General features: G+C 46.1%; 1 protein-coding gene across 5 annotated transcripts in view; it reads right to left on the reverse strand.

Annotated features, from left to right (window-relative positions):
* The window catches only part of LOC105708522 (RH-like protein), a 57,920-nt gene extending 33,096 nt beyond the window's left edge, over window positions 1–24,824 (reverse strand). For 2 of the 5 annotated variants that reach the window (XM_064363491.1, XM_064363490.1), the window contains exons 1-3: window positions 24,603–24,823; window positions 13,039–13,225; window positions 7,229–7,379 (exon numbers count right to left, since the gene is read on the reverse strand). In XM_064363491.1, the coding sequence (XP_064219561.1) occupies window positions 7,229–7,379; window positions 13,039–13,225; window positions 24,603–24,750 (486 nt within the window). In that variant the 5' untranslated portion in view covers window positions 24,751–24,823. Of the gene's footprint in view, window positions 1–6,506; window positions 6,729–7,228; window positions 7,380–13,038; window positions 13,226–23,694; window positions 23,739–23,971; window positions 23,995–24,602 lie in introns of those variants that run through there. The other 3 variants (XM_021668414.2, XM_021668413.2, XM_012440009.2) reach the window with 3 other exon arrangements.
* Between the last annotated feature and the right edge of the window lie 240 nt (window positions 24,825–25,064).

The raw sequence follows: 25,064 nt of genomic DNA on the forward strand, positions 1-25,064 counted from the left end.
AATTGTTACAAACCTCCTAACTGGTCCCCCGTTTCCACCCTTGTCTTCCTGCAGACTGTTCTCCACACGGCAGGCAGAGTGACCCTGTTAAAATGCAAGTCAGGCCAGGCACGGTGGTTCATGCCTGTAATCCCAGCACTTTGGGAGGCTGAGGTGGGCAGATCACCTGAGATCAGGAGTTCGAGACCAGCCTTTATTTCTACTAAAAATATAAAAATTAGCCAGGTGTGGTGGTATGCACTTGTAATCCCATCTACCCGGGAGACTGAAGCAGGAAAATCACTGGAACCTGAGAGGCAGAGGCTGCAATGGGTCAAGATCACACCACTGCACTCCAGCCTAGGCAAAAGAGCGAGACTCCATGTTAAATAAATAAGTGAAATAAAATGCAAATCAGATCATGTCACAGCTCTGCTCAGAAGCCTCCAGCGGCTCCCATCTCACTCAAAGTCAAGGTCCATGTTCTTGCCATGACCCTGCGGGATCCTCTCTGACGTCACCTCCTATTCCACTTTCCACTTGCTCTTCTCTTGTCCTCAAACCCACTAGCATGTTCCTCCTTGGGGTCATTCAGCTGCCTGAAATGCTGACCCCCAGCCAGGGTATAACAAGGGCAGGGTGGAGAGAGTAGTCCATTCTGGGTCCAAGCAATCAGGGATGCCTTGTCTGTAGAGGATGTCTAACAAGTCTAAAGCCAACTATAAAGTCTGTCTGCTTTTTATTTATTTTTATTTATTTATTTATTTTATTTATTTATTTATTTATTTATTTTTGAGATGGAGTCTGCTCTGTCACCCCAGTTGGAGTGCAGTGGCACGATCTCGGCTCCCTGCAACCTCCGCCCCGCGGGTTCAAGCAATTCTCCTGCCTCAGCCTCCTGAGTAGATGGGATTATAGGTACCCGCCACCATGCCCGGCTAATTTTTATATTTTTAGTACAGACGGGGTTTCACCATGTTCCCCAGGCTAGTCTCTAACTCCTGACCTCAAGTGCTAGGATTACAGGCGTGAGCCACCACACCCAGCCTATTTTTTATTATCACCATGTGCTGACAATTCTAAACAGCATGGGTGATGAAGTGGCCCTCCCAGCACCCTGCCATTGGCCTGCTGCTGTTCTCAGATACTGATGAGGCTGTGCACTCGCTACTTTCAGGTCTGTACTCAACAATCCCCCCCTTGATGAGATGAAGCTACCCCGGCTGCCCTCTCTATCAGTCATCCCGTCTCCCCAACTTTTCCTGTTTCCTTTCTCTGTTTTATTTTTCTCTGTGGTACTTACCACTCTCTAACATGCTATATCTTTTGCCTATTTTATTGCTTATTGGCAGTCTTTCCTTCTGGAATAGACACTCCATGAGAGTTGTATTTTTCCACTGCCACAAGAGTGCCTGGTACATTATAAGTACCAAATAAATATTTGTGAAGTGAACAAATGATGGTAAAAAGCCCTCAGTCACACAAAAAGAGGACAGTCTAGGCAATTCCCTGATAAGAACTGAAAAGAGGCCTTATGTTTTTAACCTCTTTAAGCTCCACCAGGAAGGAGTTCAGGGACAACACTTGGGGACTGTTGGCTTGGTGTATTCATTTCTTGAGCTGCCTGCACTGAAATGACTTTGGTCCTTGGCTCGGGTTCCCCCAAGCCCTCCTACTGAAGAAACCCAGTTTGAATGGAAGTCTCGAGGAAAATGAACACTCAAAATCAGTGCTAAGCCCTCCTCTAGACCAGTTAAACTAACAAGTCAAAGCTGCAGAGAAGAGAGGAGATGATGTTATATCAACGCAGTCTTTTAAAGCACTTGTTATGAAGACTGCAACAAAGCAGGAAGAGGTTCGGACTCACAGGGAGTGTTCTGCCTCTGAAATTTACCCTTTTTCTTGACAGCCATGTTTTTACTGTGTGAACCATCTCCCGTGCCATCTGTTTGGACCACAGTGGAAAAATGACCCAGGGGACTGATCAGATTCTCTCTCCCTGGACTACAGAATTGAGACTAACTGAGAGAAGAGTTGTTTTCTGCAGGATCTGGGACATAGAAATGCAGGAACAAGTGGAGGTGGATGGGTGGGTGGAGGGGACACGTTTTTCGCTAAAGAGAAAGCTGGTGTACAGAGACATTAGATGTACAGAGAGAAACGGAGCTAAAAGATGGAGGGTATGGACTACCTAGGATCTTAGCGGCTTCTCACAGCCAGTTCCAGTGCCCTCCTGAGTCTGGCAGCACCTCCTGCCCTTGGAGGTTCTTTTTTGTTTGTTTTTAAAAAATTTCCACACTACACAGATGTACCTTGGTGGTTCTTATACTGAATTCTCTTCATTCTGCCTAAGAAAGCTCTGGATATTTTCTTCCTGGGAATCAGGGAGTTGTCATTAATCCTTATATTAAGCAGAGAGAAAAAGCAGAAAATGGAAGTGTGCAAATTGGAATCCAGGAGCCCATGGTGATATAAATAAATACATAGATGAGTGAATGAACAGAGAAGTGAAAGCTTTTCCTTACGGAAGAATACCAACTTCTGAAGGGAAGATGGAATTAGAAAACTAATATTGGCAATTATTATAGTACTAATTTATTCAGGGAAGAATCAATGAACACTAAAATCAGTGGGTGAAAGTTGGATGATAAACAGGATTTCTATAGGAAATTATCTCCTCACAAGATGTTTATTAATTACAAAGGGGAAAATAGTAACTTTGCAGTGGAAGATCCTGGCAGGTACCATCTTAACCCAATGATCACAGTTAACACACCTAGTAATGGGGCAAATTGACAGCATGTCTTCTGATACGATATACTAAGAAGGGCGCACATGACTCTTGTGGAATTCCTGCCAAAAATGCATGCACACAATCTAATCTAATGAGGAAAAGCAGACAAACCCACATTCTACAAAATAACTGGCTCAAAACTTTAAAACATGTCAAGGTCATGAAAGATAAAGAAAGATGAAGAAACTGTTCCAGATTGATGGAGTTTAATAAGACACGAGAACTAAATGCAAGATGTAATCCTGGACTACTATATATATATATATATATTTTTTTTTTTTTTTCTAGAAAGAATATTGAGACAATTGGTGAAATTTGAATAAGGTAATCATAATGTGTCAATGTCAATTTCTCATTTTTGTTAACTGAACAGTGGCTATGTAAGAAAATGTCCTCGTTTTTAGGAAATTGTGTTAGTTTGCTTTCACACTGCTATAAAGATGCTTTCTGAGACTGGGTAATTTATAAACAAAAGAGGCTTAATTGACTCACAGTTGCACATGGCTAGAGAAGCCTCAGGAAACTTACAATCATGGTGGAAGGTGAAGGGGAAGCTAGGCACATCTTACATGGTGGCAGGTGAGAGAGAGAGAGAGAGAAAGAGAGAGAGGAAGTGCCACACTTTCAAACCATCAGCTCTCCTGAAAATCCACCATCACAAGAACAGCATGGGGGAAACCACTCCTATGATACAATCACCTCCCACAAGGTCCCACCCTCAACATGGGGAAATCATAATTCAAGATGAGATTTGGGTGAGGATACAGATCCAAACCATATCAGAAATATACACTGAGGCCAAATAGTGGCTCACGCCTGTAATCATAGCACTTTGGGAGGCCAAGGTGGGCAGATCACCTGAGGTCAGGTGTTCAAGACCAGCCTGGCCAACATGGTGAAACCCCATCTCCACTAAAAATACAAAACTTAGCTGGGTGTGGTGTTGCACACCTGTAACCCCAGCTACTTGTACTCGGGAAACTGAGGCAGAAGAATCACTTGAACCCAGGAGGCAGAGGTTGCAGTGAGCTAAGATAGCACCATTGCACTCCGGTCTGGGTAACAAGAGCGAAACTCTGTCTAAAAAAAACTTCCCATATTTCCTCCCAGACCATTGTTCTTTTTTCCTTCCTAGACATCCCCAGTTCCCTTGAAGAAGATGCCATCACACTCTCCCTTCCTTGATGCAGGCTCAGCCTCCTGGCCACCTCTTGGTCGCTTGATGTCAGCTCCTGCCCTTCAGCTTTCTCTCCATCTCTCTTCCCAGACATGATCTTAGCTCACCCAACACCTTCCCCTCTCGGTTCCTTGACTGTTTGTCTCTCTTTCCCTGCGTCACACTTCTTCCACCCACTGTCAAGCCTTAGACTTTGTCATTACCAGTAACTGTGTTGCCTCCAGAGCCTCAGTTTCAAGTATCACACCTGATAACACCACCACTTCCTATCTGTCTGACTTACTTCTTTAATTGCCTCCTTTCAACAATTCCAACCAACGGAGTCTGAGAACATTGGGGATGGTGAAAATAACAGCACTGCCATGACATTTACCCCATGCTAGGCACCGTTCTTCAGCGTCTTAGATACATTCACTTGTTCAATTCTCACAACGGCCCTAGGAAGTAGCATTATTCTTATCCCCATTCTACAGATAGGAAAACTGAGGCACAGAGAGTTCAACTAAGGGGCCCAAATGGACTCAGCTAGTGTGGGTTGAGCTGAGATTTGTACCCAGGCTGCCTGGCTGGGCTCCCCAATGTAACTCTCACTCCTTTCTTAACCAGCTCAGTTTTATTAATAGTGGGCCACCATTATACTTCCTCCTTTGCAAACAGCCCCATCTCTGGTCTCCCCTGGGCTTTAGGCTCACTTTGGGCAGTACCCCAGGCTGGGCATGTTCAACTCTGCTTCTTCCACACCTGCCTGGAGCAGCAGCACACAGCCCTGGTCACTGATGCACTTTCCACCGACTACAAGCCCTAGGAGCCCTGGTGTCAGCCTGCGGTCCCGCTGCACCCCTCTGGTCCTCTCACTCTCTTCCACTCCCACAGATGACCATACCACACCTTTTCTCTCCACAAGCCCCATCTCTCCTTTCCACCCTCACATGAGGCTGATGATGGTGCCTCTTGTTTCTCTGAGAAAATACAACTAGTTAGTAAGAGATTTTCTCCCTGCAGGAGACTGAACCTGTGGTACCCACCACCAAGTCTGCTGGCCTATCCACAGTCCCTGCTGTTTCTCTTGTTAAGATGAACTGTCCCTGCATCAGCCTAAAGTCATCAGTGCTCAAAATCCCACTCCCGCTTTCCCAAAGGCTTGACTCTTGCAATTCACGTCTCTTCTGTATCATCAGATTTTCCCCCTCTCTACCTGATCATTCTTACTGGCATATAAATATCACCCACCTGAAGTAAACAAACAAAATCTCCCTTGAGATTCTGCCCTCCTGCTTCTCCATTTCTGGTCCCCTTTATAGCAAAGTCCTTGGCAGGGCTGCCCCCGGATGCTGTCTCCACTTTCTCATCTCCTGCTCTTGAACCAGTCAAGCCAGGCTTTTGCCTTCAACCTCCTCTAAAACCATGCATGTCAAGGTATCCTTGCCAAAGCCAATGGCCACTTCTCAGCCCCCATCCTACTTGACCTCTCAGCAGACTTCAACCTACCTCAGGCCCTCTCTTTCCTTACCTTCCAGGACCTCACCCTCTCCTGGGCTTCCTCCTGCCTCTCCAAGCACAGTTCTGTCTCCTTTGCTGGCTCTTCCACATGTCCCCCCTTCTAAAATGCGGGGTGTTCTAGGATTTAGTCCTCAGACTTCTTCACATCTCTCTTTATCCTCACTCCTGAGTAATCTCCTTGGGTCTCATGGCTTTAAATATCATCTATATTCTCCCAAATTTCAAGACTTGTACATTTCCATTCAGTGTCTCCACTGGGACGTTTCATACACATCTCTAGCCCCCCACCTTAACCCTAACGCTACCACATTCGACACTGAACTCTGGGTTTTCCCTCCCAGATCTATCCCACTCCAATGTTCCCCATCTCAGTAAATGGCTCCAGCAGCCGCTCAGTTGTGCCAGATCAGAATCTTGAAGTCATCTTACCCTCTCCCACCCCATGTGCAGTCTATCAGCAAATCTTGTCAATTCTGCTATTAAAATACAGTCAGGATCCAACCACTTCCCACCACCCTCACAGCTCCTGTCCTAGTCTGAATCTGGATTATGGCAATAGCTGCTGCTCTGGTCTCCACCTGCTTCCTCCCTTGCCCCTTCAGTCTTTTCTGAAGCCAGAAGCCAGAGTGATTATCTCAAAACATAAGTCAGATCATAGCTCTCCCCTGCCCAACAACCCCTAGTGCTCCCTGTATTTCTCAGAGTAAAATCTAAAGTCCTATGGGACACTGAGGCGCAGTAAAGGGGCTTCATGCCTTTTTTTTGTAAACATGCATCATCGTATGTGATTAATTCAGTTACTCCCTCAAACCCTATGTGGTAGTACCGTAACCCACATATTACAGATGAAGAAACTGAAGCTCTAAAGGTTAAATTGCCCATAGTCACATAGGGATTTATGGCAGAGCTGAGATGCAAACCCCAGCCTTTGACTCCAAGTCCAGTGCTCTTTCTTCTCAGCCAGACTGGAACTCTGGGTTCTCGCTTGGGTTCTGCCACTATCTTGCTATGTGATCTTGGACATCCCTTCCCCTCTCCAGGCATCAGCCTTCTCACCTGTGAGATGGGAAAGTTGGCTATGTCATCACTCAGGGGCAGGGTTACAGCAGAGGAGCTGGGAGAGCAATTTGATTGGCCACCTTCACAGCTGCCTTCAGACTTAGACTTCTGATAGTCTCTCCCAGTGAGATTACATGTGCAGTTACCGACACACACTGACTGTTTGAAAGAAGATGCTGCTGGTCGTACAAACTTGCTGGAGCCACTGCTGATGAGGCTCTGAAAATTAATTCTTTTTATACAACCATAGTTATATCATGAATGGTACAATCCTACAGGATTATACTGTAGTAGTAAAAGGCAATGGTTTGTTGTGTTTAAACATTTGCATACACCATACTTTTGTAACCCCATTTAGGCATATATCTGTCTATCTGCCTATTTATTTAGAGATGAGGTCTTGTTATATTGCCCAGGTTGGTCTCCAACTCCTGGGCTCAAGCAGTCCTTCCAACTCACACCTCAGCCTCTTGAGTAGCTGGCTTTACAGGTGTGTGCCACCACACCTGGATAATTAGAAAACAAATCTTTTTTAGAGATGAAGGTCTTGTTATGATGCCCAGACTGGTCTCAAACTCCTGGCCTCAAGTAGATCCTCCCTCTTCAGCCTCCCAAGTAGCTGAGATTACAAGTCTTCTTTTTTAAAACCCTGGAAACCCCACCAAATGGGCTTTTAGCCCCTCTTCTCCCAGGTCCCTCCTCCTAGCACCGTGACTCACACTGAAGACTTTTCTGCTGACCATCCTCATGGTGACAAAGGCTGTCAGCTCCACCAGCACCATCACCACCAACTGCACCAAGTTGACCTTCCCCAGGACAGCACCCGCTGAGATCAGCACCGACATAGCGCTCATGGTGGCCAGCCGAATACTGGGGGAGAGAGGGAGAGCTAGGATGACTGAGAAGGAAGGATGCCTCTCCTTTATTCATTCATTCATTCACTCACTCATTCATTCATTCATTCAAAAAACACTATTGGCACCTAATTTCTGTGGGAGTAGAAGACAAGATTTCTAACCACCTGGACGCTGATGCTGCAGACTGGAGTGACCATCTCTTCCCCCAACAAGGTGACCTCTGCACCCCGAGTCCTGTGGTCTGGCAGATGACTTAACCTCTCTGTGACCCAACTCCTTCACCTATGAGGCATTGATCTACACACACTCATACAACTGAGGATGATCAGGGTGACTGTTCCCTCAGGGCCTCCTTTGGGGATCTGATAACTGGGATTCTGCCCAGTCTTCTTTTCGGCCGTCATCACTCAGATGCTCAACAGAGGGCACTCTTCCCCCGCGGGCCTTCCTGCATTTAATCACCCCATCTTCATCTGGGGCCACTGTCCTTTCTCTCCCTCTCCACGGCAGTGGAAAGAAACTGGATTTGGAAGTAGGACAAGCCTGGCTTCCAGTCCCTGCCTTGCCACTGGAGCAGCTATTTCATCTCACTGAGCCTGTTTCTCCTTCTGCAAATTAAGAATGATGATCAAATGTATCCCATGTTGGTGCCCTGGAGGTTCGAAGGAGTATTCTTCCTATCAGTGTGTCTAGCACCAAGACTGGCACAAAGAACCAACTCCTGAAAAGAAGCTAGCCTTATCAACACTATCACAATTCCTTCCTTCCCTCAACCAATGAGCATGCTCAGGAAGAGAAAATGATTTTTGTCTTCAAGGTACTTATGATAAAAAAAAAAAAAAAGGTACTTATGATCCAGACAGGCTACACCATGAGCCTGTCAACTAAGAATATGATATCAAAAGTCTAGTGGGGTTCACTGGAAGGAGAGGGTGATGCTGACTGGATTCATCAGGGAGGACTTCCTGGAGGAAGTGGTACTGAGCTTGACAATCCATGGACATCCAGTTTCCCCTAAGCACCTTGCTCTGAGATTCCCTCCTCCCTCTGGGAGTTGGTGATGATGCTACAGCCACAGCAACAGTGGTGATAACGATTTATTATAAGAGCATTTTGTAAAACAGGCTTGTAACAGCATCACCTTTTTTAAATTTTAACCCTATAAGTCCAGGCGCAGTGGCTCATGTCTGTACTACCAGCACTTTGGGAGACCAAGGCAGGCAGATCACCTGAGGGCAGGGTTTCAAGACCAGCCTGGCCAACAGGGTGAAACCCTGTCTCTACTAAAAATACAAAAATTACCCAGGTGTGGTGGTGCATGCTTGTAATCCCAGCTACTCTTGAGGTTGAGGCACGAGACTCACTTGAACCCAGGAGGCAAAGGTTACAGTAAGCTAAGATCGTGCCACTGCACTCCAGCCTGGGCGACAGAGTGACACTCCATCTCAAAAAATAAAAATTAAAAAAATAAATTTAACCCTCTGAGCGACCCTCTGTAAAATGGTGCTAGGTTACCATTCAGTATCACCATTTTACAGAAAGTCACGTATACAATTAAAATGGACTTTTTGGAAACAGTCACGCCAGCTGATCACAAGTGTGAGGTTCAAACCCAGCTGGCCTGGATCCTAAGCCTGTGTGCCTAAAATCTGGACTCAGCTTCCCCTGTGTTTGCTGCAGACTATGTCTGCTTAAGCCTCAAGGACTTTAGGGGAAGGTCAGAAAAGGGAGAAGGGGACGGGGAAGGAGTCTCACAGGGACCAGGAATTTAGAATAAGGGATTACGCAATGTTCCATCATGCCTGGACAGAATATGCCTTTTAAGCGGGTGTTCGTTTCATTGACAAAGGCTTAGTTCAGGAACATGTGTGTGAGGGCGGTATTTCATTCCTCAAGGGCCAGTTTGTGCTGGGGAGGTGCTAAGACAGTGATGTGCAGTGGTTGGAAGCACGGTCTCAGGTCTAAGCTGTCTGGGCTGGAATCCTGACTCAGTCACTTTCTGGCTGTGTGATTTTGGGCAACTTACTTAATCACTCTGTGACCTAGTGCGTCCATTTATAAGGTGGACCCAATGCCTCTGGAGCCGTGGGAAGGGCAAAGTGAGTTGACATATGTTCAAGTGCAATAAGGGAGTTGGTTATTTCTATTATCTTCTAGGGAGAGTCCTCATGGAGCTTTCAAAATACAGCATTAAAAATATCACACTTTTAAGGTCAGGAATGGTGGCTCACATCTGTAATCTCAGCACTTTGGGAGGCTGAGGTGGGATGATTGCTTAAGGCCTGGAGCTCAAGACCAGCCTGGGCAACAAAGTGAGACCCACATCTCTACAAAAAGTTAAAAAAAAAAAAAAAAGCTAGGCATAGGGGTATATGCTTGATGCCTGTAGTCCCAACTACTCAGGAGGCTATAATCCCAGTACTTTTGGAAGCCAAGGTGGGCAGATTGCTTGGGCCCAGGAGTTTGAGACCAGCCTGAGCAACACAGTGAGACCCTGTCTCTGCAGAAAATAGAAACATTAGCTAGGCATGGTGGTGTGCACCCATAGTCCCAGCTACTTGGGAGGCTGAGGCAGGAGGATCACCTGAACCCAGTGAGGCTGAGGCTGAGTGAGCTGTGATTGTGCTACTTCATTCCAGCCTGGGCAACAGAGTGAGACACTGTCTCAAAAACTGTTTTAGGTGGATGAAGTGGCTCACACCTGTAATCCCAGTACTTTGGGAGGCCTAGGCAGGTAGATCAGCTGAGGTCAGGAGTTCAAGACCAACCTGACCAACATGGTGAAACCCTGTCTCTACTAAAAATACAATAATTAGTTGGGTGTGGTGGTGGGCGCCTGTAAAAAACTGTAACTCAGGAGGCTGAAGTGGGAGGATCACTTGAGCCCAGGAGGCAGAGGCTGCAGTGAGCTCTGACTGCACCACTGCTCTCCAGACTGGGCAACAGAGCAAGAGCCTGTCTCTAAAAAAGTAAATAAATAAAATTTTAAAACATCCCACTTTTAGGGTTCCATTTATTTTCATTTTTGCTCCAATAGCTATTTGCTAAGTTACTAGCATGAGAGGAAAACAAAGAACAATGTTGAATAAGATAGGGCCCTCCCCTGAAGGGACTCAAAACAGAACCAAATCAGTGCCAAGTCAAGTGGCACAGGCTGGAGTGTGGCCAAGGGAGAGTACCCTGTCCCCAGAGGCAGGCCTGGGCACCACCTGTCAGCACAGCCCTGACCGGAACCGGTCAGGAAAGAGCCCATTTCAGTGGGGATCACCACTAGGGGGACTGAAGCAGTAAGGGGTGGGGCAGGGGTGTTCACTCAGGCTGCAAGTGAATTCTCTCCCTTCTCGTCTTCCTGGATTGAGTCAAGAATAAACGTGTCCCTGTAGATGTTGGACGACGGGAGCAGCCCTAGACGCCTCCTGCTCCATTCTGCTGTAGCACAGAAGGCTGAAGGCTGGTGTGACCTTAAGCTAAGGCAGTGACACCAAACCAGGGCCACTACTGTCAGAATTCCCCCAGGGTGCCCTTTGTCACTTCCCAGGTGGACGAAGTCTGTGTGTTTGTGTGTGTGTGTGTGTGTGTGTGTGTGTGTGTGTGTTTTGAATCCCCATGGGAATTAACTCTAAAACTGTTTTGTTGTTTTGCTTTTTTTTGAGACAGAGCTTAGCTATGTCGCCCAGGCTACAGTGCAATGGTGCAATCTTGGCTCACTACAACCTCCCCCTCCCGGGTTCAAGCGATTCTCCTGCCTCAGCCTCCCGAGTAGCTGGGATTATAGGCACCTGACACCATGCCCAATTAATTATTGTATTTTTAGTAGAGACGAGGTTTCACCATGTTGGTCAGGTTGGTCTTGAACTCCTGACCTCAGGTGACCTAGCTGCCTAGGCCTCCCAAAGTACTGGGATTATAGGTGTGAGTCACTGCACCCGACCTAAAACAGTTTTTGAGACAGTGTCTCACTCTGTTGCCCAGGCTGGAATGAAGTAGCACAATCACGGCTCACTCAGCCTCAGCCTCACTGGGTTTAGGTGATCCTCCTGCCTCAGCCTCCCAAGTAGCTGGGACTATGGGTGCACACCACCATGCCTAGCTAATGTTTCTATTTTCTGCAGAGACAGGGTCTCACTGTGTTGCTCAAGCTGGTCTCAAACTCCTGGGATCAAGTGATCTGCCCACCTCGGCTTCCAAAAGTACCGGGATTACAAGTGTGAGCCACCATGCTCAGCCTCTTAACCTTTTAAAAAAGAAAAATATATAGAGTTTTTCCCCCAGGGCCAATCAGGAGGTGGCTAGACTGTGTTTCATGTTCTGACCACTCTGGAGTATGTGGGAAGGGTTATAGTTAAAAGTTGGAGGCAACTCCACCACTTAGCTGTGTGGCCCTAAGCTGTGTGGCCCTCTCTGAGCTTTCACCTCCTTACTTGTATACAGATTGGATCCCTACCTGGAAGAGTTAAACAAAATAGTATTTGTGGAGTGCTCAGCACAGTTCCTGGTTCATAGAGACATGTTTAACAGCAGTGCCAAGAGGTTTAGCAGGGTCTTAGATGGGGAGGCTGGAATGGCCTTGAGAGGTCCCCAAGATGCCTAGGATGACATTTACCATCATCTAGGCAGCACAGAGATTCAGACATGGAAAAAACAAAACAATGTTTAAGAAAAAAATTTAGCCTAGTTCCTCCTATTAAGTGCTAATGCCTTTTTAAAACGTGTATAGATTGATGTGTAATCATCACCTAGGTGAACATAGAGAACATTTTTTCCACCCCATGAGGTGATTTTGTGTTCTTTCCTAATCAATATCCACCTCCTGCAGGTAACCACTATTCTGACTTCTAGCACCATACATTGGTTTTGATGGTTCTTAGCATTTCACATAATGCATCTAAACGAAGCACAGGTAATTTAATGAAAGTAAAGGCATGGCTATTTCTTGTCTAGCAGCATTAGAGGACTAAGAGTCCTTTCTTTTCTTTTCTTTTCTTTTTTTGTTTGTAGGAAATTTTATTTAAAGAGAGAGACAAACAGGAGAAGGAGAGAGAAAGAAAGAGCTAACTCTCACACTGAGTGAGAGAATCCAGAAAGGTGGAATCCAGGAGAGGAAAGCAGCTTCCATACTGAATGGAAGGGAATAGAGAGAGATGGAGTTTAGGAGGAGAAGACAGGCTTCCATGAGAGAGTGTGGAAGGGGACTCCAGAGGGGAAAACCAGGAGAGAGAAAAACAGCTTCCACGAAGGGAGTGTTAGTGGAAGGGGACCAAAACATGGAGTCTCGAGTACTTTCTTTTCAAGAGAATGTCTCTCTATGTGTGGCATGTCAATTTCTCTTTGTCTAATGTGTTTCTTTCTTATTTTTTCCATAAACTTATATTGATTATGTAACTTTACAAAGTCATAATTGGCAGTAACAGAAAAGAAAGGATGCAGGGAGGAATGTAGACCTGGACTCCTTGTGACACACAGAGTGGGGCTGTCCAGTAAAATGCAGGATGCCCAGTTCAATTTGAATTTTAGATAAACAATCAATAATGTTTTGGCATAAGGATGTCCTAAATATTGCATGGCATTGGTGCTAGACAGAGAGGGGGGAATATCCCAGATCTTCTGTAACCTGTCCTTTTGGGCTCCATTCCCTCTATGACCCAGAAGTGATCCAGCCACCAACCCCGTACCTGGACAGTTTGATGACCAACTTCCCAGGAGGGAACTGGCTCAGGAAGCCATCCAGCAGGATTGCCCACTGCACACCAAGGGCCAGCATGAAGAGGTTGAAGGCCACGCTGCTCCAGCTGTGTCTTCGCAAAGAGGAGGTGAGGAAGCCCAAGCCAAGGGCCGCCATCACGGTCAGATCTTGGCAGACTGCTCAGTGGGGAGATGGCAAGAAGGAAGATGGGGAAGCAGACAAGATTTAGGGTGGTATGAAATTAGAGTCTTAAAAAGCGGCAGCTGGAAGGGACAGTTGAGATGATTTACAAGTGCTTGGTCAAGTTACTTGGTCTCTTTGAGCCTCAATGTTCTCATCTGAATAATAGGGATAACACATATACACACACCATGTGGAATTGAGGTAAGGATTAGAGGAGCTAAAGCTAATCAAGCACTTAGGGCAGGGCCTGGCCCATAATGGGTGCTCAGTAAATGTGGCAATTATTGTATCATTAAGCCTAATAATAAGAACAAGCATAAAAGCACACGTGCTTGGTGTACATGGGCACACAGTAAAGGTCATTGCTGCTGTTACTGCAGATCAGGGTCAACTCCCTGGCTGTGCACATGAGAAAATAAGGCCACAGAAGCCGAGTGACTTGATCCAGGACACACAGAAAAGAGAGGGCAGAGGAAGGCCCAGTGCTCTTGTTGGTGAGAACCACGTAATCTTCGCAGCAAACCTCCCTCCCTTTGCCGCCTGCAGCGAGGGACCTGGTGGGCTGGCTGGCAGAAAACATCAGGGTCACCTGGGTTGCCCTCACCTTTCCCAGTCTCAGACCCTGAGCAGAGGCAGGTGAATGGAAGAGATGCACCCGAGAGCAGCGAGGGGCCCAGCAAACTGAAGAGGGTGAGCACTTTGGTTTAATTCTAGTTTTGAAAAAGGGTTAGCAGCTTGGGCTCCAGAACGAGACAAATGGGTTCAAATCAGGACTCTGGCACCCTCTAACAGAGTGGTCTTGATCTAGTTACTTAACATCTCTGAGCTTTATAACAGCTGACATTTCTTAAGTGTTTACCATGTGGTTACGCTATTTTAATCACTTTACACAGACTATCTTGTTTCGTTCTCACAACCACACTTTGACGTGGGTGCTGTTACTGTCACCATTTTACAGATATGAAAACCAAGGCACAGAGGAGTTAGTAACTTGCCCCAATGGGTAGAGCCAAGTGTTTTTTTTTTTTTTTTTGAGACGGAGTTTCGCTTTTGTTACCCAGGCTGGAGTGCAATGGCGCGATCTCGGCTCACCGCAACCTCCGCCTCCTGGGTTCAGGCAATTCTCCTGCCTTAGCCTCCTGAGTAGCTGGGATTACAGGTGCCCGCCACCATACCCAGCTAATTTTTGTATTTTTAGTAGAGAAGGGGTTTCACCACATTGGCCCAGCTGGTCTCGAACTCCTGACCTCATGTGATCTGCCCGCCTCTGCTTCCCAAAGTGCTAGGATTACGGGCATGAGCCAACACACCCAGCCTAGAGCCAAGATTTAAACCTAGATAGTCTGCTGGAGCCTGTGCCTTGAACTACCACACCATCTGCCCTCCCTCTTCTTGTTCTCATCCATTAAATAGGGAAAATGATCATCCCTCCTTCATTAGGCTGCCAGAATCAAATGGTATATGTAATGCACATAATTGCTCCAAATTGTAAAAGCTATTTCATCAATAATCACCATTTTTGCACATGAATAAATGACTGGAGAGAGATCTTGAAGCATTTTTACCCCCATGAATAGTCTCTAAGTTTGGGAGATGTTTTACTTTTTTAGTTTTAGTTTTTAAATTTTCTCCAACCAGCATGTAGACAATTTTTTTCTTTTTTTTTTTTGAGACAGAGTCTCTCTGTCACCCAGGCTGGAGTGCAGTGGCATGATCTTGGCTCACTGCAATCTCTGCCTCAGGGGTTCAAGCGATTCTCTTGCCTCAGCCTCCCAAATAGCTAGGATTACAGGCACCCACCACCGCACCTGGCTAATTTTTGTATTTTTAGTAGAGAAGGGGTTTCACCATGTTGGCCAGGCTGGTCTTGAACTCCTGACCTCAGGTGATCTGCCCGCTTTGGCTTCCCAAAGTGCTGGGATTATAGGCATGAGCCAATGTCCCCAGCATAGACCATTTTTTTTTTAAAAAAGGTGGAAGCGGAAGCATGGGCTTTGAGTTCACGTAGCTCTGTTTGATCCCAGCTCTATCATTTCCTATTAGATTAAACCTCACTAAATTGCCACCAGCTGATGGTTTTAGACATAGAAAAATATCAATTTATGTGTTTCAACTTCACAGTCCTCTGGTCTTGTAAGTAGCTTACTTTCCTTATCAGCTAAACAAGACCCACCTCACAGGGTGCTGGGAACTCTGAAGGAAATAAGTTTTGTTCAAGTGCTTAGTACAGTGCCTGGCAGATGGAGAACGCTCAATAAGCAGTGGCTGTTCATTAACATCACCATGACAATCCCAGCAGTAGGCACTCATCTGCCACTGGTCTCCAGCCCTGGCTTTGATAACAATGAGAAGCTCTCATTACTGGAACTTTCCAAAGTCTCAGAAAAACCCTTTAATTTATAAAGTACACTTAAATTCACTTCCACTGAAAAATACATACACTTGGGGTTTGGCAGAGAGGACATGGGTGGACACTGATATTTCCAAGTCAACCTGACACTACCAGGATATCAGAGGCCCCCAAAGACCTCCGTGGGACCTGGGGATTTGGGGCGTGGGTGAGAAGTGGGCATTAGGGAGGAGTAAACTCTTTGCACCTCTTCTGACAGTGGGGAGGGAGGTGCAGGGAATGTTTCTGTCTCCTGCTTGAGTCCTTAGTAATGGGGGTGTGTGGCCAGGGGACATTTTATACAGCGGTTCCTCTTGGGGACCACTCAAATTCCTTCAGGAGCCAAGCAGGAAATACGTGTATGAAGGTGCAGTGCACATTTGGGAGCAGTGAGGCTTGTGTTCAGTTGGAGACTGCACGCCCCACTTGAGATATGCAAATTCAACCTTTTATTAAATACAATTGTTAAAATGCATCTGCCGTTTTGCAGCAATGCTATAATGCACAGGGTCCAGGCTCACTGAAGACTCCATGGGTAGGGCAACTCTTCCATTTTCCTCTCATTTTACAGAAGGGGACCAGAGAGACCCTGTGAGGGGCACCCATGACTGGGCCCAGAGGGGAATTGTACATTCTAAGGAAGGCCTTCAGGAAAAGTTTACAAAAGCCCCACAACTTGGAGAAAGAAAGTCGAACCCGGTAGTTCAGCAGCGAACTACCAGACCACGAAGCATGCCAGCTGCAGAGCCCAGCCCTGAATGTCTGGAACTATGCCCTTGCACAGGCTAGGATGACTCTAGCTCTTTTCCCCCTCACCTCATAAGTGATCTTAGGCAAGTCCCTGACCCTCTTCCCGTCTGTAACACAAAGGAGTTGAACTTGATACTCTCGAAGTCCTTACAGCTCTGGAATATCCTAAAGAAGTTTGTGGGAGATGGGGAGAGGAGAGTTGCTAGGATAAGGGCAGAGGTGGGGCCTAAAGATGAGGAAGTCAGACCGGGTGTGGTGGCTAACACCTGTAATCCCAGCACTTTGGGAGGCCAATGAGGGAGGATTGCTTGAGCTGAGGGGTTCAAGACCAGCCTGGACAACATAGCAAGACTTTATCTCTACAAAAAATACAAAATTAGTTAGGCGTGTTGGCAAGTGCCTGTAGTCCCAGCTACTCAGGAGGCTGAGGTGGGAGGATCACTTGTGCCTAGGAGGTTAAGGCTGTAGTGAGCCACGATTGCACCACTACACTCCAGCAGCATGGGCGACAGAGGGAGACTCTGTCTCCAAAAAAAAAAAAAGGCCAGGTGCTGTGGCTCATGTCTGTAATCCCAGCACTTTGGGAGGCTGAGGTGGGCAGATCACCTAAAGTCAGAAGTTTGAGGGCAGCCTGGCCAACATGGTGAAACCCCATCTCTACTAAAAATACAAAAATTAGCCAGGCGTGGTGGCACATGCCTATAATCCCAGCTACTCGGGAGGCAGAGGCAGGAGAATCACTTGAACCCAGGAGGTGAAGGTTGCAGTGAGCCAAGATCACACTACTGTATTCCAGCCTGGGTGACAGAGCAAGACGACTTCGTCTCAAAAAAAAAAAAAAAAAAAAAGAGGAGGTCAGAGGATCCTGAGTAAGGGCTCTATCAGACACAGTTGCTGCCCCTGATTCCCTGATTCCAGGTATAGGCACTCAGGGCCTTCCTTCCCACGGCCCCACACTGTCCCTGAGAGAGGAATTGTGCCTTAGCCAACAAGGTAAAATTAGGGCAGCAGTTTCCATGAGTTGCTGACAGAGCTCACGCACCCCAAACTGGTCAGGAAATAACATCTGATTTCAGGTTTCTCCTCCCCTTGGCCTGTCATCCTCCCACCTCTCCTGGGCTCCAGGCCCATTTCCACTCCTCTTCTACCTCATTATCTGGGCTGCCGCTTCAGGGCTGGGCCCCAGCTCGGAGAATCCTCATCGGTGTCAGCCTCCACCCCTCAGTCTGCTCTGCACTCTCATCAACTGCTGGTTTGATAAGCTAATGGGCTCTAAGGTGTTCAGGCGTGATAAGAAGTGGATGTGCTATCTGGGCACCCATGACCAGGCCCAGAGGGGAGCTGTACATTCTACGGAAAGCCTTTAGGAAAAGTTTATGAAAGCCTCATAACTCGGAGAAAGAAAGTCTAATCGGGTAGTTCAGCAGCGAGAGATAAGGCAATACTTACCATCATTATAACAGTAGGCACACAGATGGTACCCCATGTTCCAGGCACTGTCCTATGTACCTTACAGACTTAGCCCACAACAGCCTCATACAGGACGTACTATTTATCATTCCCATCGAGATGGGGAAAGGGTGGCACAGAGAGGTGCTATAACTAGTCCAAGTCACAGAGCTAGTAAATGGTAGCAGGAGGATTTGAACCCTGCCTACCTGAGTTTAACCATTATGCCATCCTGCCTCTCTATACAGCATATATAGTGTGACAGTGATGGTCAATAGAGCAGATCTCTGAATCAGGTTGTCAGTGTTCAGAGCCTGGCTCTTCCTCTGTGTCCCAGTTGTAAAATTGGGATGAAACCATGCCACCTGCTCAAAGGATTGCCATGAGCATTGAGCTTACTGGCTCATGCAAGTCACTTTGCCCGGCATTGGGTACGTAGTGAGTGTTAGTAGCTGTTACCCCATGCCAGCTTCTGATTAGCGGTGTGACTTTATGCAAGACTGATCTTTCTCTGGGCCCGTTGCAAAGAGACCACTTGCAAAGAGTTTGTTTGGATAATGGCACTTTGGCTTTCTGTCCATCCCCGTGGGCAGCTGCCTCCTCCAGTCAGCTGCCTCTCTGATTCTGGATCTGCACCCCTCCCACTCTTATCCCTCTCCCTGGCCTGTAGAAACCTCAGGACCAACAGCTCTGAAGACAGACCCAGCTTCATTCCCCCAGGCTCTAGGCTTGACCTCCACACCATGGTCCCACTGTTGCCTGGGAAGACCTCTGCAGCCTCAGGCTGCCACCATCGCCTCCCCCACAGCCTCTACTCCACCCAACTCACCCCTGCAGCAGCCTGGGAAGAAAAACAGAGATTTCCCAAAGGGGCAGATGGAAGGTGCCAGGGTTTGGAGTGTTTACATGTCACTGGGAAAATCCCTCTGTCTTCTAGGAGCCCCTCTCTCTGCCTCTGAGGAATATGAGGTGGGGATGGGGGACTGGGTGCTAACCATAGTGCAGGACCCAGGCAATGTGGTAGCCTTGGGGAAGCTCTGCATGGTAGAAGATTGTTACAGTAATGGCCCCCATTGAATCACCAGCTGCCAAACAAGTGAATGAGGTCATCTGAGGCCATCCCACCCCAGTCGAACCTCCAAACTATAGATGCATGAATGACCCTGGGTGAAACCAACAGAAGAGCTGCCCAGCTGAACACAGCCCAGTTGTTGCACCACAGAATCATGATCATGAGTAAATTAAAGGGTTGCTATTTTAAGCCATTATGTTTGGGGTGGCTGTTATGTAGCAATAGGTAATTGACACTCTATGCTTCCCCTAAGCATCTCCCAAGTCCCTTAACACCAAGCCCAGAATGAACATACCATTGTTCATTTATCCTCACAACCTGTCCCTCCCTTGTGTCTCTCATCTCAGGAACTGGTGTCTCTCTATGCCAAATCGTACATCTGCAGCCATCCTTAACTCCCCACCCTTTTCATCAAATACAGCTGATTTTTTTTTCCAGGAAAAAGCATTCAATTTTCATTTGCCAAGCACAGGTTGCATTCAATTTGTTGGTTAACACTTCACAAAACAAAGACAAGATGCAGAAAATGTTGATTTATAGGAAGAAAAAGAGGACCTTTTAAAATCCATTTAAAGTTAAAACTTTTTCACAGACTCTATCTTGAATCTGACTCCTAGCCTCTCCTCCACTGCCCCTGTCCATCTGGTCTCATCACAGGTCATCCAGACCAGCAGTCATTAGAGCAAAGAACACACACCCCAGAAAATGCTCAATACAATCACTAGGGTAGCTGGAAGAAAACAAACAATTCTAGTTTTATTTATTGTTATTTTAAAAATAAGAAATTAAAGCTCTTTTGATAATAAAAGCTAATACTTTTTACCAGTCTTTATGTGCGTTAATTCATTTAACCTTTTCAACAACTTAATGAAATAAATACTATCATCCTCTGATAGAGTTTGAAACAGAGACAGAAACAGGTTGAGTAATCTGCCCAAGGTCTCTAAGACACAGAGGCAAGATTTGAATCAGTCTAGCTCCAGGAATTCTCGAACTTTCATGCACAGCAGAATAACCCAGAGGGCTTATGAAAACACAGAGTGCCCGTCGCCCAGAGCTTCTGATCAATAGGTCTCAGCTGCGTCTGAGAATCTGCATTTCTACCATGTTTCCAGGGTATGCTGAGGCAGCAGGTCTGGGGACCACACTTTGAGACATGGATCTAGGCTTTTCTACCTCTAAAGGTGCTTTGTGAAGTTTTCAGCTCTGCAAGTATTTAATATTCAGGTTCACCCAGAAGCCGCCCCTCACTTGCTCAGGATGTCAGACAGCCTGGAGTCTCATAGCTTTGGAAAGTGCCCTGAGGGAATATTGATCCAATGGGAAGGATTTGATATACATTTCTCTATATTCATCATGTTGCAACTAATGGCAGGATTTTATTTTTATTTATATTTAAAAATTTTTTATTAATCCTCGCTTCACCTCAAATATTTTTATTTTTTTTTGAGACAGCGTTTTGCTCTGTCACCCAGGCTGGAGTGGAGTGGTACAATCTTGTCTTACTGCAACCTCAAGTTCCCAGGCTCAAGCAATCCTCCTACTTCAGCCTAATGAGTAGCTGGGACTACAGGCATGTGCTACCACACCTGGTTAATTTTTTTTTTTTTTTTTTTTTTTTTTTTGAGATGGAGTCTTGCTCTGTCGCCCAGGCTGGAGTGTAGTGGCAAAATCTCGGCTCACTGCAACCTCCGCCTCCCAGGTTCAAGTGATTCTCTTGCCTCAGTCTCCTGAGTAGCTGGGACTACAAGCGCGTGCCACCATACCTGGCTAATTTTTTGTATTTTTTGTAGAGATGGGGTTTCACCGTGTTAGCCAGGATGGTCTCAATCTCCTGACATCAAGTGATTTGCCCACCTCAGCCTCCCAAAGTGCTGGGATTACAGGTGTGAGCCACCACCGCACCCAGCCACATCTGGCTAATTTTTAAAGTGGGTTTTTTTTTTTGTTTTGTTTTGTTAATGTAGAGATGGGGGTCTCCTTATGTTTCCCAGGCTGGTCTTGAACTCCTGGGCTTAAGCGATCCTCCCCACTTGGCCTCCCAAAGTGCTGGAATTACAGGCATGAGCTGCCATGCTCAGCCAGGGTTTTTTTTTTTTTTTTTTTTTAAACGATTATAGAACATTTTAAGCATATATGAAAACAGAGAGAATAGCACAATGACCCTACGTGCCCAACTCCAAACTTCGTTGATTGTCGTATGAGACCAATCTTGTTTTTATAATCTTTCTCTACTTTTTCTTTTTTTCTGGCATAAAGCAAACCCCAGATATCATGCTATTTCAATGTGCCTGTCTAACAGATAGGGATTTAAAAAAAAAAAACCCACCATACTTTTATCACACCTAACAACATTAACAATAATTCTTGTATATCATATGATATTCATGCTATATTCAGATTTCCTGATTGTCTCAAAAATGTCCTTTTAGAATTGGCAGGTTTGAATAATTTATTGTAGTTTACAAGGACTGAATTCAATTAAGTGGATTGACAGATTAAGTTACCCAAGTTTAACTCAACTAATCTTCACAAAATGAAGTAATGGCTTAAACAACTAGTGCAGAAAAACACAGATTGGAAGCAAAACAATAATGGCAGCCTAGTGAACAAAAAGAAAAAAGCAGAGTGAAAATTCTCCTGGTACAAGCTGTCAATCATATTCGAGGTTAAAAAAAGTCAATCTAATCAGATCTAAACAAGACAAATCAACCAAGACAATTTCAAATTATCAAGAAGACTCTGAGGAGTGAATTTTCATCCACAATTGTCAACTGTAACAACGAACCCTGCCTGGAGACTGACACCATTATGATTAGTAATTTGAAATATTATATATTTCATTTTGACCTCTTTCAATTTTCCTAATTTGTATGTATAATATACAAAATATATTAATGCAGTAATACTTAAGTGTAACATATAATCGCGGTACATGCTCAAAAAATGGTGTGTACACCATCAGAAGGTTGAAACCCTTGGGTCAATACTACATTTCCACCTCCATGCTGGTCTCATGTCTCAAGCCATGTCCCTTACCCTGTCCCTAACATCAGCCCTGGCATGGCTTTCTCCATGATCCAAACCCAAACTTGTCATACTCCTGCTTACTATTTGGTCCTCAGACTGAAGGCCAAACTCCTTATGCAGCCCAGTGAGTTTACCACCTGCTGCTTCCCTCTTTATTTTTATTTATTACTATTATTTTTTTGAGACGGAGTCCCACTCTGTCGCCTAGGCTGGAGTGCAGTGGTACGATGTCAGCTCAGCAACCTCTGCCTCCTGGGTTCAAGCAATTCTCCTGCCTCAGCTTCCCAAGCAGCTGGGACTACAGGCACGTGCCACCACATCCGGCTAATTTTTGTATTTTTAGTAGAGATGGGGTTTCACCATGTTGGCCAGGCTGCTCTCGAATACCTGACCTTAGGTGATCCGGCCGTCTCAGCCTTCCAAAGTGCTGGGATTACAGGCATAAGCCACCATGCCCAGCCCCTGCTTCCTTCTTTTTTTTTTTTTTTTTTTTTTGTTGTTGTTGTTTTTTGAGACAGTCTCTCTCTATCACCCAGGCTGGAGTGTAATAGCACGATCTCAACTCTGCAACCTTCATCTCATGGGTTCAAGCCATTTTCCTGCCTCAGGCTCCCAAAGTGCTGGGATTACAGGCGTGAGCCACCTCGCCCGGCTCCTTGCTTCCCTTTTTAGGCTCCAGGGGCGATGCAATATTAAGCCCAGGCCCAGTCTGCTCTGGTGTGTGCACCCGCAATGGCACCTGCTGTGCCCTCACTGGGATGACCCTCCTTTAACCCACAGGTAACTCCTACAGAGCCTTCAAGACATGGCTGGGCAGTCACCTCCCTCCAGAAGCCTTCCCTGACTGGGTGATGGACTCTCCTCTGAGCTTCCTTATAAAGTGAGTTTCTGAGGACCTTTTGTACTTATGTTAGCAGCACGGTGCATGGGTAAAGAACATGGATCCTAAAGTCAATCTACAGGACTGGAATAGTGGCTGCTACACCTACTGGGTTATATGACAAATGACTCAAACCCACTGTAAAATGGGACCATGATGCATTTGGAAACTAAATCTAGGATGGCTAAATTTAAATCTGCCATGCTATTGCTAGCTGAGTGACCTTGGGCAAATTACTTGATGTCCATATGCCTAGTTTCCTCATATGAAAAGCAAAGATCATAATAACACCCACATCACTGGGTTATTGTGAGGGTTCAAGTAAAGCATTTAGAATAGTGCCTGGTACATAGCAAGTGCTCATAAATATCAGCTCTAATCATCATGTGTCTGGATCCCACATTGGACGTAATACATGGCTGAATGAGTGAATGCACTGAATTATATCGGATCAAAATGAATTAAAGTCAATTGAAATGAATCAAAATTGGGCTAGCTCTTGTTGCCTGTCACTGAAGGCTCCTCTCTGGGCTAGTCCTTCAAATGGTTTAGGGGCTTCCCTCCCTAAGTCCTACTTGTCACTGCCATGGGCCTCAGGATGACTTCTCTTTGCTTCCAGCTAACTAGTCGTTAACATCACCTAGGGACAAGCAAGCACTCAACCAGGCTCAAGCTTCAACTTAGTCTCAGGGACCTTCTTCAAGGAGGCCCTGTCCATTATCAACAACGTATCAGCCCACCGAGTTGCCTAAAACTCATTTCAATATATTATAAAAAGCAAAGTCGTACCACTGTGGACATCTGTCTTATTTACAGTTGTCTCATCACAGTCTGGGAATATTTTTAGCTGAATATGAAATAACCATCATCCTCCCCTCCCCTTCAGCCATACCTTCTGGTTCTGGATTTACAGACAGCATGCAAACTTCCCAGCCCCTAAGTGAGAAGAAAGCTGGGGTCAGTGGGGGTGGGGGTGGGGAGGTAGCAACAGGCTGAAGCTTCCAAAAGAAAAGTAGTATAGACATGAACAAGAGAGCCGGGGGCAGTGGTTCACTGTAATTCCAGCACTTTAAGAGACTGGGGCTGGAGGACTGCTTGTGTCCAGGAGTTTGAGACCACTCTGGGAAACACAGGGAGAACCCCATCTCTACAAAAAAATAAGAAATTACCCAGGCATGGTGGTGCAATCTTGAGGTCCTAGTTACTTGAGAGGCTGAGATGGAAAGATTGCTTGAACCCAGGAGGTCAAGGCTGCAGTGAACCATGATCATGCCACTGCACTTCAGCCTGGGCGACAGAGTGAAACCCTGTCTCAAAAAGAAATAATAAGCGAGTGAGAAGTCATGAAAAGGAAGCAAAAACCAAAACCCAACAACAACATGAAACTGCTTGCATAAGATATCTGCACTTGTATCCTCTAAATCTATAAAAATAAAACTTTTTTTGAATTTAAAAAAAGTTCCTTGCCACTAAGAAGAGAGAAGGGGAAGCAGAGAAGCAGAGAATTATGAAGACCATTTGGCAGAGGGAATTTGAGGACTACCAAAGAGGACGCCTCTCACTGTGCGCTGAAAAATCAAGGCAGGCTTCATGGAAGAGGGAATGCTCAGGCTGCTGCTTTTTTAAAGGAAAGCTTACATTGTTGGGTGAGTTTTGGCACAATCTACGGAAGAAGATGGGGGAATCCTTTTCTCTGGGGATTTTGTAGAAAGGACAATCTGTGCCCCTGGAGAACCACAGCCTCCCCCACTCCTGCCCCTGCTATTTGCCTGTGTGACTGCTTTTCCGATGAACCCTCACCTTGATAGAACGCCATGAGCACCTTTTGATCCTCTAAGGAAGTGTCGTAGTAGGTGAAAAAAAAGAAGACGAGAATGAGAGCTGCTTCCAGTGTTAGGGCCCAGAGGGGCAGGCAGCCCCGGACAGATGGCGGGTACTTAGAGCCCATCCTGCGTCCGTCTCCGTGCAGGGGTTCCACTGGCACCAGGCATCACCCCTCTCCCCAACACCTACTTGAGGGAGTGATAGGGGAGACACCCGCCAAAGGCCTTATCTCAGGCTGCAAGGCTGGCTGTGCTGGCCTGTCTATGGAGTTAACACGGAAGCAGAGGGACCATGATGGGGAGGGGAGGAAATATATGTTTTCCAACATTAAGTCATTCATTCAACAAGTAGTTGCTGCGTTCCTGCTATAGGTTCCTGCTGTGCTCAATTTAAAAGAGGGCATTCTACTCCTCCTCCTTGCTCCCCACCTCACCAAAC

The sequence above is a fragment of the Aotus nancymaae genome, unplaced genomic scaffold, assembly GCF_030222135.1.
Source record: "Aotus nancymaae isolate 86718 unplaced genomic scaffold, 86718_ANA_hifiasm-v0.15.2.pri h1tg000053l, whole genome shotgun sequence".
In the NCBI taxonomy this organism is placed as follows: Eukaryota; Metazoa; Chordata; class Mammalia; order Primates; family Aotidae; genus Aotus; species Aotus nancymaae.